The 12,143-nt window shown below is 35.4% G+C and overlaps 1 protein-coding gene across 1 annotated transcript; it reads right to left on the bottom strand.

Moving 5' to 3' along the window:
* Positions 1 to 9,429: 9,429 nt before the first annotated feature.
* LOC134373482 (olfactory receptor 4K14-like) lies at positions 9,430 to 10,371 on the bottom strand. The gene has a single exon (XM_063091343.1). The coding sequence runs from the start codon at positions 10,366 to 10,368 to the stop codon at positions 9,430 to 9,432; it is 939 nt and encodes a 312-aa protein (XP_062947413.1). The 5' UTR covers positions 10,369 to 10,371.
* Between the last annotated feature and the right edge of the window lie 1,772 nt (positions 10,372 to 12,143).

Below are 12,143 nucleotides of genomic sequence, written 5' to 3'. Positions count from 1 at the left end.
CAAACTGTCTCTGTTTGCAGATGACATGATCCTATATATCGAACAGCCTAAAGCCTCTACAAAATAAACTCTTGGAGTTGATAAATGATTTCAGCACAGTAGCAGGATACAAAATCAACACACAAAAATCAGTAGCATTTCTTTTCTCCAATAGTGAACATGCAGAACGAGAAATCAAGAAAGCCTGCCCATTTATAATAGCCACCAAAAAAATAAAATACTTAGGAATTGAGTTAACCAAGGATTTGAAAATCTCTATAATGAGAACTACAAACCACTGCTGAGAGAAATTAGAGAGGATACAAGAAGATGGAAAGATATCCCATGCTCTTGGATTGGAAGAATCAACATAGTGAAAATGTCCATACTACCCAAAGTGATATACAAATTCAATGCAATCCCCATCAAAATTCCAAAGACATTTTTCTCAGAAATGGAAAGAACTATCCAGACATTTATATGGAATAATAAAAGACCACGCATAGCCAAAGCAATGCTGAGCAAAAAAAAATAAAGCTGGAGGCATAACACTATCTGACTTTAAACTATATTACAAAGCTATAATAACCAAAACAGTATGGTACTGGCATAAAAACAGACACACTGATCAATAGAATAGAATAGAGAATCCAGAAATCAACCCACACACTTACTGCCATCTGATCTTTGACAAAGGCACCAAGCCTATTCACTGGGGAAGGGACTGCCTCTTCAGCAAATGGTGCTGGGATAACTGGATATCCATATGCAGGAGAATGAAACTAGATCCATACCTCTCACCGTATACTAAAATCAACTCCAAATGGATTAAGGATTTAAATATACACCCTGAAACAATAAAACTTCTTAAAGAAAACATAGGAGAAACACTTCAGGAAATAGGACTGGACACAGACTTCATGAATACGACCCCAAAAGCATGGGAAACCATAGGAAAAATAAACAAATGGGATTATATCAAACTAAAAAGCTTCTGCACAGCAAAAGAAACAATTCACAGAGTTAAAAGACAACCAACAGAGTGGGAGAAAATATTTGCAAAATATATATCTGACAAAGGATTAATATCCAGAATATATAAGGAACTCAAACAACTTTACAAGAAAAAAACAAGCAACCCAATTAAAAAATGGGCAAAAGAGCTAAGTAGGCATTTCTCTAAGGAAGATATACAAATGGCTAACAGACATATGAAAAAATGCTCAACATCACTCAGCATCCGGGAAATGCAAATTAAAACCACATTGAGATACCATCTAACCCCAGTTAGGATGGCTAAAATCCAAAAGACTCTGAACGATAAATGCTGGCGAGGTTGCGGTGAAAAAGGAACTCTCATCCATTGTTGGTGGGACTGCAAAATGGTGCAGCCTCTATGGAAAAGGGTATGGAGGTTCCTCAAACAATTGCAGATAGATCGACCATACGACCCAGCTATCCCACTGTTGGGAATATACCCAGAGGAATGGAAACCATCAAGTCGAAGGTATACCTGTTCCCCAATGTTCATTGCAGCACTCTTTACAATAGCCAAGAGTTGGAACCAGCCCAAATGCCCATCATCGGATGAGTGGATACGGAAAATGTGGTACATCTACACAATGGAATACTACTCAGCTATAAAAATGAATGAAATACTGCCATTTGCAACAACATGGATGGACCTTGAGAGAATTATATTAAGTGAAACAAGTCAGGCACAGAAAGAGAAATACCACATGTTCTCACTTATTGTTGGGAGCTAAAAATTAATATATAAATTCACACACACACACACACACACACACATACACACACAAAAAAAAAAAAACTGGGGGGGGGAGGGAAGAAGACATAACAACCACAATTACTTGAAGTTGATACAACAAGCAAACAGAAAGGACATTGTTGGGGGGGAGGGAGGAGAGGGAGGAGGGAGGGAGGTTTTGGTAAGGGGCAACAATAATCAACCACAATGTATATTGACAAAATAAAATTAAAAAAAAAAAAAGAAATTTAGACCACAGGAAGTGAAATCACATACAATCCTACTTTTCAGAATGTACCATTGGTAATATTGGGGTGCCTTCTTGGACAGTTTTTTATTCAAACACACAGCAAAGTTACATATTATTAATTTTATTATGCATTTTCTTGTTTTTCAGTTAAATTGGAAATCTTTCCAGATCTGTATATGTAAAACTGTTTTGTTGATTTTAACAGCTTCATAGTATTTTATTGTATAGCCGTACTATAATCTGATTAATACCTTCACTGTTCATTGACACGTGTCAATAACATATATGTGTGTATGTGTAAATACATAGAATGTTACTTATACATATGACGTTTGATCCTGTGCTAGTATGTCTAGAAATAGATTTATACATTTTAAATACTAATAAATATTGTCAATTTGTAATTCCTTCAACAGTGTATGAGTACCTTTTATTTTGAAACTGAAAATACTGGGAATTTACTTTACCTCATCTGTCTCATTTCTCTGTTTCCCTCTTTCTCTTTCCCTGTTGATTGTTAAAACGAAAAATAATGATGCTCCTAATGACTGATGAGGCTGAAAGTCAATAAATATGTTCATTGGCCATTTGTATGTGTTGCTGTTCTTCCTGTTGTGAATTACCTGTGAATGCCTTCCTACTTTTCAAAATTATACCTCTTCCATATGGTGTTAACGTATTGTTCTTTCTATCAACCATAATACTCTGACTGATGATAATATTTTTCTTCCAGCTGAGCTCTGACAAATGAAGACAGTTTGTATTAATAAAGATATTTTCAACATTTGGAAAATAAAAGAAACAAAAATAAATCACTCAATTTTCCTGCCATTCAGAAAAAACCAAACCTGTCAGGATTGATTTTATATTGACTCTTCTTCTGGTCTTTAAAGCTTTTGTTTCATTTTTTAGTCGGGACATACTAAATGTATCTTTTTTTGTTGTTTTGTATTCCTGAATATGTGAATTTTAACACCCTTATACTGCATGATCAAAACATTTAGATAGTAACTGGATATAGGTCCTTTGAAATGTCACATTTACAGTCATACACCTCAGTGATTGTCCCTTTCTCTCTCACTCAGTTCTGCTGTATTTTTTTCCCGTTTACTGTGTATAAAATTCTCCATCCAGTGTCCTTGTGGCAGGGCCTCTTAGAGTCACCCCTGTAGTGATTCCTTTGGGGCCACAATACCCGCTCCATGTCCATAACCCTCAGGATGCACATTCCTGCCTGGTTTGGCTGCCCTCAGATCTGTACCAACTATAATGGATCCATGGTGCTCTCCCCAGTATATCCTACATTCCTGCTGAAGTGGCATAGGGTTGTTCCCAAGACAGAGCCTGGGATTGGTGTTGAGTGGCACCAAGAAGAGAGATGACATGAGAAAGAGAGGTTGTCAGTACTGTGGGACTCCCTAGGAAAGCTTGATGGTAGCAAAGCAAGTGGGAAACCAATTGCTTTCAATTCAATTTGTGTGGAACAAGTGTCAATAATTTGGTGTGGATGCTTAAAGATAAAGTAGTTTAGAAATTTAAAGAAAAAAATAATGTACCAGATGAGACTCTGTAATATTGGTATTTGACTGTCTTTGGACCTACTGAAAGAACAATTTTATATGGTTCAAACTAACAAATATATACAAGCTAAGAGATAAATAATTTATTAATAAGCATTAAAGAATGGCATCTTTCTATTTTTTTCTAGATAAACAATTTTTTTAAATGGGATTTCTATGTATTTTTTCTTGTATCTTTCTCTTTCTATTTGTTTATGTATTATACAGATCTTTCCATAGTACTGATGTTTTTCTATATATGAGGTTTTAAAAAATTAATTTAATTTAATTTTTTATTAGCATATTATTATAACAAATTGTGATTTTTTTTATGCCCTTTACCCAACCTGTCCCTCCTCCAAGCCCCCTTCCTCCCCCACTTCCTCACTATCTCTAGTATCCTTAGGTTTGTTTTCCCGTTCTGAAAGTTCAACATATTGTTTTGATCTTTCTTTCCTTCTTTCCATCATTCCTTCCTTCCTTCTTTCCTTCTTTCTTTTTCCTTTCTTTTGTTCTTAGCACCCAGTTATATGTGAGAACATGAGGTATTTCTTTCTTTGTCTGGCTTACATCACTTAACATAATTTTCTCCAGACTCACCCATGTTGCTGCAAGTGACAGAATTTCATTCTTTTTATGGCTGAGCAGTATTCCATCATGTATATGTACCACATTTTCCTTATCCAGACATCCACTGAAGGACACTTAAGTTGATTCCACATTTTGGATATTGTAAATAGAGCTGTGGTGATCATGGGCATGCAGGTATTCCTTCGACATGATGATTTCCATTCCTTTGGATATATGCCCAGTACTGGGATTGCTGGACCATATGGTAGTTCTACCTGTAATTGTTTGAGGAACCTCCATATTGTTTTCCATAATGGCTGTACTCATTTATAGTCCCATCAACAGTGTAGAAGAGTTTCCCTTTCCCCAAAGCCAAGCCAGTATTTGTTGTTCTTGGTCTTTTTAATAATGGCCAGTATAACTGGAGTGAGATGATATCTTAATGTGGTTTTGATTTGCATTTCTCTGATGACTAGTGATGGTGAGCATTTCTTCATATACTAGTAGGCCATTTGTATGTCTTCCTTTAAAAATGTCTATGCATCTCCTTTGCCCATTTTTTAATTGGATTATTTGTTTTTCTATTGTATAGTTGTTTGAGTTCTTTATATTGTCTGGATATTAATCCCTTATTGGCTGTATTATTTGCAAATATTTTCTCCCATTCCGTAGACTGTCTTTCTGCTCTGTTGATTGTTTCCTTTCCTGTGCAGAAGCTTTTTAATTTATATAGTTCCATTTGTTTATTTTTTCTTTTATTGCTTGTGTGTTTGGGGCCTTATTCATAAAGTTTTAGCACAGTCTTACTTCCTGGAGTGTTCTCCCTATGTTTTCCTTTAGTACTTTTATGGTTTGGGGTCCTACATTTATGTCTTTTATTCATTTTGAGTTGATTTCGGTATATGGTGAGAGGCGCAAGTTCAATTTCATTCTTCTGCATATAGAAGTCCAAATTTCCCAGCACCATTTATTGAAAGGCCCGTCTTTACCCCATTGCATATTCTTGTTGCCTTTGTTGGAGATCAGTTGGCTTTAAGTATATGGATTGATTTCTGGGTTCTCTATTCTATTCCATTGATCTGAGTGTCTGTTTTTATGCCAGTACCAAGCTGTTTTAGTTACAATAGCTTTGTAATATAATTTGAAGTTGGGTAGTGTTATGCCTCCAGCTTTACTTTTTTGCTCAGGATTGTTTTGGCTATTTGGGGCCTTTTGTAGTTCCATATGAATGTTTGGATTGCTTTTTCTATTTCTGTGAAGAATGACATTGGTATTTTGATGGGGATTGTATTGAATCTGTTGATTGCTTTGGGTAGAATAGACATTTTCACAATGTTAATTCTTCCCATCAAAGAGCATGATATGTGTTTCCATCTATTTGTGTCCTCTTTAATATCTGTCAGTAGTAATTTGTAGTTCTCCTTGTAGAGATCTTTTGCCTCCTTGGTTAAATTGATTCCTAGGTATTTTATTTTTTTGGTGACCAATGTAAATGGGCTTGTTTTCTTGATTTCTTTTTCTGCTAGCTCATTACAGGAATATAAGGATGCTACTGATTTGGGGGTGTTAATTTTGTATCCTGCAACATTACTGAAATTGTTGATCAGCTCTTAGAGTTTTTAATAGAGTTTATAGGTTGTTCTATATATAAGATCATGAAGTATTAATATCTGTTTTGAATGTGCCTTTTAGAAAAGTTGTAGCAGGTTACACCATCATTATCAATGTATGAGAGTGTCTAGTTCCTCATAGCTTCATCCATAATAAATCATCAACTTCTAAAAACTTTGACAATTCATTAAGAGCAAATTAGTACTCCAGTGCTGCCTTATTAGTGTTTCTTTGATTACTAATGATAGGTTTACTTTTCATAGAATTATTGACTATTAGAATTTCTTCCTTTACATGTCTTTATATGTTTTGTTTATTTTTAAATTTGCATACCAAGCTTTTTTCTTTATTATTTATTTGGAAGACTAATTTTATGTTAATATGTTAATAATCTGCCTATTTCACAATAATTTTTCACAGTTTGTTTTTACTTTTATTTTTATAGCACTTATAGCTCCATGTAAAGATATATGCATTAACTCTATCAATCTATTTTTACATGAGCATACATATAAAATATGAATTATATTTTAATATTTTGGATATCATTTCAATTATTTCCTTCTTTATTTGTGAATACGTGATATGTTATTTTCTGTCTGCTTTGTTGTTTTGTTTGTAGTTACCAGTATCATAGAGTTTCCTGTGCCTTCAATTGCTATCTACCAAGGTATCCATGGTTTTCAACAATATTCACTGGCAAGGACCTCTCCAAGAAGTGTTCCAAATGAATTCAGCTACCTGAAACAGAGCTGCAGAGCTGGAAGATTAGTGATAAGGAATCCCAAGGAAGAATTCTGGTGACAGACCTGTCAGTATGGGCACAGATTGTGAAAATATAGATGTTCCATTTGAATGCTCATCAGAGGGCATTGATTACAGAGGAAGCTTTATTAATCAGGTAGACAAATGACAAGTTCTCTTTGTGTTAGCCTCTTTTCCCAGCCTCCCCAGTGCTTGCTGAATGGGTACAAATACAAAATGAACAGAGTTGGGGGTCATGTGTTAAACAACATGGAATTCCTCATGAAGCACGATCTGGCTATCAGCACTGATAGGCCCTTTTAATTCTGAGTAAGAAATATGATACAGTATACTGTGAGGATCCATCAGTCACTTACTGGGAGAGTGATTATACTGGTAATCTTCTACCATGGAGGAAGTAGTATTTTGTCTCATTGGAATGAACATGTGTTCTGGATACACATGGCCTTCCTACCCATAATACTTCAGTTTGCACCACAATCTGTGGGTCTAGGTAATGTCTTATTCACCATCATGGTATTATGTACAAAATTGCTTCTGATCAAGGAATTGATCTCACAGCAACACATGTGAAGAAATGGGCTGATGACCACAGGATTCACTGGTCTTAACACATAGTTGTACATGATTATCCATAAACAGCTGGCCCAATAGGACGGTGTAATGGCATATTAAAGATTCTTTTTTTCTTCCACAGGAGACAATGTTTGCATCCCCCGGATCTGGGAATAAAGAAGTGAGAGGGGACATAGTTTTTTTCTCTATTATGAATGATTACCCACTCACAACAATTTTGCTTCTTGTTCTCACAACTTTGAGCTCTGCCGGGTTGGAGTTCTTGGTGCCTAAGGAAGAAATGCTTCCACCACAGTAGACAACAATATTTTCATTACATTAGAAATTAAGACTGGTTATTGGCCATTTGAATTTTGTCTAAGAAATGTGTATGTCTACATGTCCTCTAGGTAAGTATCTACGAAGATGATTCTAATAGAAAGCAGTGGGAATTAAGGAAAAGCTGCCTGTCTAAAATTAATGTGTAAATACTAAGCTTAGACAGCACAGTAGAAAGTGACAAAATATTTGAGTTGAAAACATGCACAACTTAGATTTTGTTGTAACAACTTATATTACAGGACAATATAAGTAGTGTATTTCATTCTTATGCTCTTCTTCAGAATATTCAGGAATTCCATGTAAATAGCACTTGACTCTCATGTTTACCTTCTGAGGACATGCAAAATTATAAAGATACTCAGCATTCTGGGTAGAAACAAAATTACTTAAAACATGCAGTGATGAAAATGCTGTGATTGAATTGATGTACTTATGAAGATGAATTGAAATTAAGGTCTAAGACAAAAACAAGCAAATAACTGACTGTAAGTCCTTTAATACTGACTGTGTGCAAGCATGTTCTTAAGTGGTATTTCTCTTGTTCAGAATATACACTGCTTGAGCAAACTAGATTACAAACTATGCCATTTACAATAATTATTTTTATATTGTTGATAGAGATGTTCTGATATTTTATTCTTGGCATGAGTTACTCTTTCACTTACTCTGTAAGAAATAAATTTTCTATTGCATTGTGCAATGTCAAATAATAAATGAACACTCTTGGAAATCAAATCAATCTCTAAATCTGTTAGGTAAAGAAAAATAAAGCTGTGTTACCTCAAGGAAATTAAATTCCTATTTCTAAGTCTTGTGTTCTAATTGACAGTTTGGGGATTATACTAAAAGCATTTAAGGTAACACATATAAATAATGGCATTAAGGAGGCAGTCAGGAATGATAATTGCCTTATTTTTATTTGCCATTTGTTGTATTTTGCACCCATGTTAAACAAAATAAAAACTGCATATGTGCCATCTTTCTGTTATAAGATTTTTATTGTTGATTCTTACAACTGAATTTCAATCCACTTAATTTATAATTCTGGAAGAAAGAAAAGAAATATTATTTATGATTTAAAACTTTTAGGATAATTTTTTAAATGACAAAAGAGCTTACTTATATATACCTTGACAAATAAAAATTATAAGCATTCAAATAAAAATTGGCTTCTATTAATTTATTAAAATATTTTATTGTGTCTATTATATATTAACTACTGCACTAGGTACTGCATTTTCAAAAAATAACCAGATAAAGCCTGATTCTTGCCTCAGGGAAATTACATTTCAGGACTTTTGCAAAACCAGTTTATTAACAGCATAAATAAACAGTATTTTTTTACAGCATAAATAAATTAACAGTGGTTTTTTATAGCATAAATATCAGTACTTGGGACTGAGATAACTAAGGAAGGAAAATATTATTAGGATTTATTTAATTTATTTGAAAATTTTTATTGAGTTAATAAAAACCAAGTAGCGAGTAACCTCTACTGCTGTTCCTATATACTTTACAACTATTATTTCATTCTTTGTTCATTTTTTCCCTTGCTTTTTCCCATTAGAATTTGGGAAGAAGCTAAGTTAAGAAAAAAAATTAATGTTTTGCCTTTGAAAAAAGCAAGGTGAAATTTAGAGGGGAGGTTGTCAATATTAAAGAAATACATCTTTTTCCAATGGGACTGAGAGAAAATTCAAGAGAAGTTCATTAAGACCTTGTCTGTCAGAATGGATGTATGGCTTTGTTGAATGAAAATCAGGAGTTCATTTAATGTAGTTAAAGGCACAGACAGACTGGATAACTCCCCCACAAAAAGGATCATTAGTGTTGAATTTTAGGGAAATATTTTATGGCATTCTGTTGGTTTATTAGGAAATGTTGAAACTTCCTGAATTATATTAACCCTTTTTCTGTATCTGGAGCCATGAATAACATGTAGACATAAACTTAACATCCTGAATCCTCAACCTATCTTATAAAGTCAATACATTGTCAACTTGAAGTACTTACAGTGAGGCTTCCAAGCGTTAAGTATTAACCTTGGAGTCCATGTAATAACTTCTGAATCTCTTCATAGTGTTTTTCATCTCTTGATTTCTCAGGGTATAAATAGCTGGATTTAGGAGAGGTGTAATGACCGAGTAAAACACTGCAAGAAATTTGTCCACCCAGGTGGTGCTGACTGGCCACACATAGATGAAGATGCACGGCCCAAAGAAGAGCACCACTACTGTGATGTGGGCAGTGCAGGTGGAGAGCGCCTTAGATGCCCCAGTTTTAGAGCTCTGGTGGACAGTGAGAAGAATATATGTGTAGGATATCAGCAACAGAATAAAGCAGGTCATGGCCAGAACCCCACTGTCACTATTCATAAGTATTTCCAAATTATAGGAATCCATGCAGGCAAGCTTGATGACCAGTGGTATATCACAGAAGAAGCTGTCTACTTCCCTGGGGCCACAGAAAGGCAGCTGCACAATCACGACCATTTGACTCATGGCATGCACAAAGCCAATGGCCCATGAAGACAACACCAGTCCAAGACATCTTTGCAGGCTCATAATGGTTGAGTAGTGGAGTGGTTTGCAGATGGCCACGTAACGGTCATAGGCCATTACCACGAGTAGCACCATCTCACACCCGCCAACAAAATGCACAAAAAGGATCTGACACATGCAACCTACAAAGGAGATGGTGCTGTTCTCCCTGAGAAAGTCTGTGATCATCTTAGGAGTGGTGACTGAGGAAAGCCACATATCAACAAAGGACAGGTTGGCCAACAAGAAGTACATGGGGGAATGGAGATGAGGGTCAGTGATGATTAAGATCACAGTGACGATATTTCCAGATACAATGATGAGGTAAAGCATAAAAAATGTCACAAAGAGTAAGACCTGTGTATTCCATGAGTGGCAGAGTCCCAAAAGCACAAATTCTGACACTACAGATTGATTTTCTCTATCCATTTTATTTAGTGTGACCTCTAAAATAACCTAGAGATAAGGATAGATCGTCAGTTAGTGGAATGTAAAAGGATATTTAATTTTTAGAATTTGATGTTTACATTTAAATTCAGCATCTATATCTGAAAGTGAAAAGTATAAATGAAAAGAGCAGTATTGGCCAAATATGTATGGTATTGTAGTGGATTGAATGACGTCCTCCCAAAACTCCCTGAAGCTTGAATTGTGTCCTCCAACGTTTATGTATTAGAAACTTAGCCCCCACTGTGACTGTTAAGAGGGTAGGAAATCCTATTACGGTAATTGAAAGGTGGAGCCTTGAAGAGGTGATTGGATTGTAGGACCGTGCAATAGTGAATGGATTAAAAATGGTGTTCAAGGGCGTGGTTCTGAGGGCTTTCAGAGAAGAGGAGAGTCTGCCTCTCTCTCTCTCTGCTTCTGCCATCTTGCAATGTGAGACCCCTGGGTCACTGTTGCCACCAACAGATGGACTTTGGACTTCCCAGTCTCAGAAATTGTAAGCAATAAATTTCATTTTCTTTATAAATCACCCAGTCTCAGGTATTTTGTTATAAGCAACATAAATGGACTAATACAGGTATTATGTCCAAAGAGTAGCTAAGTGCCTAAAACTGTTCTTTTAAGAAACAGAGCCTGGCATAGGATTGCTGTGCAAATAATTTACTGAGAAGGTGCTCTCATAAGAAGGAAATGCGGAAAGCAGGACAACAAGGTAAAAGGATAATAGGAGAGGGGGTCCTGAGGCTGGGGATTTGGGATGCCCTGCCACCTGCCCTGCCTCCTGCCCACAACTGTGGGTCAGCCTCTCACCCGTGAAGTGAAGCCAAAGCCCACTGTAAAAGGAACAAACAAGCCAATAGAAGAGACACCCAAAGATGAACTTCGACCCATTACACTTGAAGAATTTGAGTGTGACAGTGTGGCACCACCCCCAAGTTGACTGCTGTGGAGATAGAGACCATGAAAGAGCTATCCAAGCAAGAGAGAAAGAACACCAGCACTGACTTAGAGGAACCCTGTGACTGAATCACTAAGGCACCTTTGTATTTAATTTTATTTTGTTCTTATTCAAGCAAAATTAGAATAAAAGATTAACCTACTATAAAAACAAAAGATAGTGGTATCTTCATTCCACTAAAAAACAGCTTCATTCCACTCGTCCAGTAAAAAGGATATTACTGGGGCACCACCAACAACCATTATACTAAATCATTAAAATTTAGGTCATATACTTAGAAACATTACAGCAAAGTGATATTGAAATTTAGTAGAGATGACATGGTGCAACATTAGTTTCTCCATACCTATTCTATAAGAAATCACAAAACTATTTTTTTAGCTTATCACTCTATAATATATGTTGGAGCAATATTTTTGAGAGAAACTACATAGAAGGTCATATAATAAATATCTGGTATGATGACTTGGATACAGAACCAGGCACATAGATTTCATTAATTAAAATCTGCAATTAAATAGAATTCATTAAAAAATCTGTGGAGAGTCATGTAAGAACAAGATTAACCAAAGTGGAAGGCAAGTCAGACTCCAATTCTGATTCATGAACTCTGAATGGAAGCTCCTAATATAACTCAAGCTATCAGTGGAAAATATTTACCTTCAATTATATGCTGGGAAATCTCTAGGCTTTGAAATATTAGCATCTCCTGCCAATCAAAGTTACAAAAGTTATCTATCTATTATCTATCTATCTTATCTATCTACCTACCTACCTACCTATCAATAATCTAAGATAA

Source organism: Cynocephalus volans, chromosome 3, assembly GCF_027409185.1.
Source record: "Cynocephalus volans isolate mCynVol1 chromosome 3, mCynVol1.pri, whole genome shotgun sequence".
In the NCBI taxonomy this organism is placed as follows: domain Eukaryota; kingdom Metazoa; phylum Chordata; class Mammalia; order Dermoptera; family Cynocephalidae; genus Cynocephalus; species Cynocephalus volans.
The sequence above is the reverse complement of the archived record's forward strand: the minus strand, read 5'-3'. Positions and strand labels throughout refer to the sequence as shown.

Coding starts and splice junctions, on each gene's coding strand:
- LOC134373482 (XM_063091343.1), bottom strand. CDS start 10,368: ATGGATAGAGAAAATCAATCTGTAGTGTCAGAATTTGTGCTTTTGGGA.